Raw genomic sequence first — 4,219 nt, 5'->3', positions numbered from 1 at the left:
TAAACGTCAAAGTTATTCTGAGTCGAGAAAATATATCATATTATACATATGTTTTCTGAGTTAGCACGGCAATTTGCAAAAGTATTTTGGCGGTACATTTCTTGTAGCATTAGATTGATCCATAGCTTTGCAGAGAAATAGAAGAGGAGTCAGCAGATAAAAGGCGAAGAACTCCACCAATTTTTCTTTCGGTTTCGGCGTACAGCTACGACAAGTTGGAATGTGTCGATATCACAAATTCCAAAATTATTTCATTTTTTGCTGAGTCATGCAAAAAAATAACACACAGAAAGTCGCTTTATCTCTAGAAAAGTCCAACACTATAGCAGCCCCTAGTGAAATATGATCTCCATAGTTCAGCCTAATGACATGATCTACGCATCTGAGAACGCTTAAAGCTGAAGTAAGGTTCTGCACAGCAGAGACAAGCCAAACAGACCCAAAAAGCTAACGAATACGATCTCAGGCGACATATGCTTGAACTGGCATAATCAAAGCCAGAAGAAAATGTTACCAAACAGAGCACAGATTTAAGTTCAAACATCAATTATTCATGGTTAAGCCATACTGCTGCACCGCAACCACTGTTTCGTGTAAACACACTAGTCCCGACCAATTCACTAACCAAACAGTTTCAACACAAACGACACAGTCACACAGATACTTCAAGCGAACAGAAGACCCAAGGTACAGCAGCAGCTTCAATGACCGGTGGCTTACTGACCACCACGGAGACGGAGGACCAGGTGGAGGGTAGACTCCTTCTGGATATTGTAGTCGGCAAGGGTGCGGCCATCCTCCAACTGCTTGCCCGCAAAGATCAGACGCTGCTGGTCTGGGGGGATGCCCTCCTTGTCCTGGATCTTGGCCTTCACATTGTCGATGGTGTCGGAACTCTCAACCTCCAAAGTGATGGTCTTGCCAGTCAATGTCTTGACGAAGATCTGCATCCCACCCCTCAGGCGGAGCACCAGGTGGAGAGTGCTCTCCTTCTGAATGTTGTAATCAGCAAGGGTGCGGTCATCCTCAAGCTGCTTGCCAGCAAAGATGAGCCTCTGCTGGTCTGGAGGGATGCCCTCCTTGTCCTGGATCTTGGCCTTGACATTGTCAATGGTGTCAGAAGACTCAACCTCAATGGTGATAGTCTTGCCAGTTAAGGTCTTCACGAAAATCTGCATGCCTCCCCTGAGACGGAGCACCAGGTGAAGTGTGCTCTCCTTCTGGATGTTGTAGTCAGCAAGCGTGCGCCCGTCCTCGAGCTGCTTGCCAGCGAAGATGAGCCGCTGCTGGTCTGGGGGGATGCCCTCCTTGTCCTGGATCTTGGCCTTGACATTGTCAATGGTGTCAGAAGACTCCACCTCGAGGGTGATGGTCTTGCCGGTGAGAGTCTTAACAAAGATCTGCATCTGCATAACAATAACCAAACAACAGGTAATAAGTATCTGGCAGTAGACCAGCAAAACAGTCTCAAGCAAACAGCAACATCATTTCGTGCTTGCTCATCACCATTGAACTAAGTATATCAAAACGAGCATGCCTAATCATCTGGTATAGAACCAATAAACAGCAGCAGCATGTCATCATCCAAGTATATCAAAATAAGTAACAAGAGCATGCATGATCATCAGGTGCACTAAAGAATCATCTAACAGCAGCAGCATGTCAACATCCAAGTATATCAAAACAGGTAACAACAGCATGCATGATCATCAGGTATGCTAAAGAATCATCTAACAGTAGCAGTATTTATTTTCATCTATACAAGCATGCATATCTATTTTTTAGGCAAGCATGCATATCTATTTTTTTAGGCATGCATGCATGCATATCTAGCTAATCAACAGGAGGATGCATCTTGTGGTAAAAGCTACAACATCATAGACCAGCAGCCTATACCTACAACTAAGGATCTATATTCATCCACCACCTTCATTATGACCATACATGTGGCACGCAGATTTAAATTGAATAACCCTATATGATAGTTGAGAAGATCTTATTCTACTCTGATCTACAGCAGTATTTTAAGACCACAACCAAATCAATCAGAAGGATCAGGGGGATAAACCCAGGTATCACCATCGAACCAGATCGATGCACGTGTGGGTAACACATACAAAGTCAAAACTAAAAACAAACGTCATAAGGTTAACTGCATCATAATCAGGGGAAAAAAAGGAGAAAAGCACGCGAAGATCTAGCTAGCCCTAGGCACCGACCCCGGCAAATCATCGTCATGAGAACAGTCTCGTCTACGAACAGCCTAAAAGCACACCTACAATTCTCGTATCAACGACCTAAAAAAAAATCCACCCACGAACAGCACGACACGAAGCAGCAGAATCTACCAGAGCTACACAAAAGCTCCACCTCGCAGCCATCTACGAACGAAAAGGGACGACGGCGGATCGAAAGGACTCCACCACCGCATGCGTCTCACCATCTACTCATCGACAGATCGGAGTTGGAAACTACAGGAGCGACCGATCGATCCAGAGGAGGGGGAGGATGGTCGCCGTACCTTGACGGCTTGACGCGGGGAAGGGCGACGAGGCTCTCGAGAGGAAGATTTGGGGATCGGGCCGCTTGCTCCGAGCGGCGAGATGGGATTGGGGGAAGAGGCGAGGAGGGGGTGACCCGGAGATTTATGGCGCCGGGGGAGGAGAGGAGAGGAGAGGTGGGGAAGGAAACGAATCCCCGTGCCGTGTGACGGTGTGCCGTTCCGAGAACGGACTGGGTGGCGAACGTAACGGAAACGGAAGAGGCGGATCTCTGTGCTAAGTCAGCTGAGCCCGTTGGTGGCCGTTAGACCAACGCTTCTCCGCCTTCCACGTTACACGTCGCTGCAGATTTCCGTTGGGATGAAAAGGACAAGAGACGTGGAGATGGATTTGGATCCGTCTATTCGACCTAGAGTCACTTTGAGCTTCTTAAGACTGACTCCAACAAGTTCGTCCTGCAGATCCAAAACCTAAAGGCATGACCGCAATCTACGGAGAGGCGATTAGGGCGATCTGGGAGGTGACGCCGAACCTGACCCCGTTCTAGGTCACCGCCGCCGGTGATCTGGATCCGCAACGCCGTCGGCTGCTCGGCCACGGTGTCCACAGCCCCGTCACCAACCCGTCACCAACTGCAGTCTTGGTGCCGGCTCCTGCAAAGCAGCGGTTAGCCGTTTCCGGCGCCGCTGGCCAAAGAATTGCCATTAGGGCTTCCGCCGCGCCGCTTAGGTTTTGCCTAGGTCAGGTTCGCTCTGCTTGGTGGCTGTGCCGGTGATCCGGCCGCGCAGCGCATCCATCTTGGTGGCTATGCATCTCGCACAGCGCACATAGTGTGGTGCCCCCTGTCTGATCGCCATGGCATCGACAGGAGAGGGAGGACAGACGGGTGGGCAGGAGGCCCAGAACCCTAATGTGGCTGACTTGCTTAAGAAACTTAATCTCACCGAGGAGGAAGGAGAGGTGATGGACTTTTGTGATGACGAGGATGAGGAAGTGCTGGCACCGGTGGAGTGGGCAAGGTTTTGTCGCCGGTGCCGATCCATGTCCAACAGGTGCGGTCGGCGATGAAACCGGCTTGGGGCAACGGTTGGTCTCAAGATCAGGGCCATTGGAGACAAGAGCGACAACATGTTCGTCGCGGAGTTTGGGAGTGATCGCGATCGAGAGAGGGTGCTGCGAGGCTCGCCGTGGATGGTGGGCAAGTACGCCGTCCTGCTGCAGGAGTTTGATGCGAAACTGACTGTACAGGAGATTGTGTTTGATCGGATGGAAATTTGGGTGAGGATCCTCAACCTCCCCCTTGGATGGATGAATTGGACAAGGGGTTCACGTGCTATGAGCTTGATTGGCAACGTGATTAGCATGGATGTTGACTCTGATGGGAAAGCTAGTGGTGCATTCCTACGTGCTAGGGTGGCAATAGAAGTGGACAAGCCAATTAGGAGGGGAGTCCTCAGGATGAGTAAGAACGAAGAACCAAGATGGTTTCAGGCTCAATATGAGAAGCTTCCTTATATTTGCTTCTCATGTGGAAAAATGGGACACTCGGAGCTCGAATGTCCGACACCAGCTGAAAGGAATGATGAGGGAAAGCTCCCTTATGACGTGCAGTTGAGGGCTCCGGAGGAGCGTCGGCGCCGGGTGCAATCCTTTGCCTCGGCCGCGGCGGAGTCCTTTGGTAAAGGTCTAAAGGATCATCTTCTACGTCCAGACCGCCT

General features: G+C 50.0%; 1 protein-coding gene across 1 annotated transcript; it reads right to left on the bottom strand.

Moving 5' to 3' along the window:
- Window positions 1-462: 462 nt before the first annotated feature.
- On the bottom strand, window positions 463-2,711 carry LOC120712263 (polyubiquitin 11-like). Its single transcript, XM_039998019.1, has 2 exons — window positions 2,522-2,711; window positions 463-1,406 (listed from the first exon to the last, which is right to left on the bottom strand). The coding sequence occupies exon 2, from the start codon at window positions 1,404-1,406 to the stop codon at window positions 717-719; it is 690 nt and encodes a 229-aa protein (XP_039853953.1). The 5' UTR covers window positions 2,522-2,711; the 3' UTR covers window positions 463-716.
- Between the last annotated feature and the right edge of the window lie 1,508 nt (window positions 2,712-4,219).

Source organism: Panicum virgatum, chromosome 6K (genome assembly GCF_016808335.1).
Source record: "Panicum virgatum strain AP13 chromosome 6K, P.virgatum_v5, whole genome shotgun sequence".
Lineage (NCBI taxonomy): Eukaryota > Viridiplantae > Streptophyta > Magnoliopsida > Poales > Poaceae > Panicum > Panicum virgatum.
This window is presented reverse-complemented; position numbering and strand designations above follow the sequence as displayed.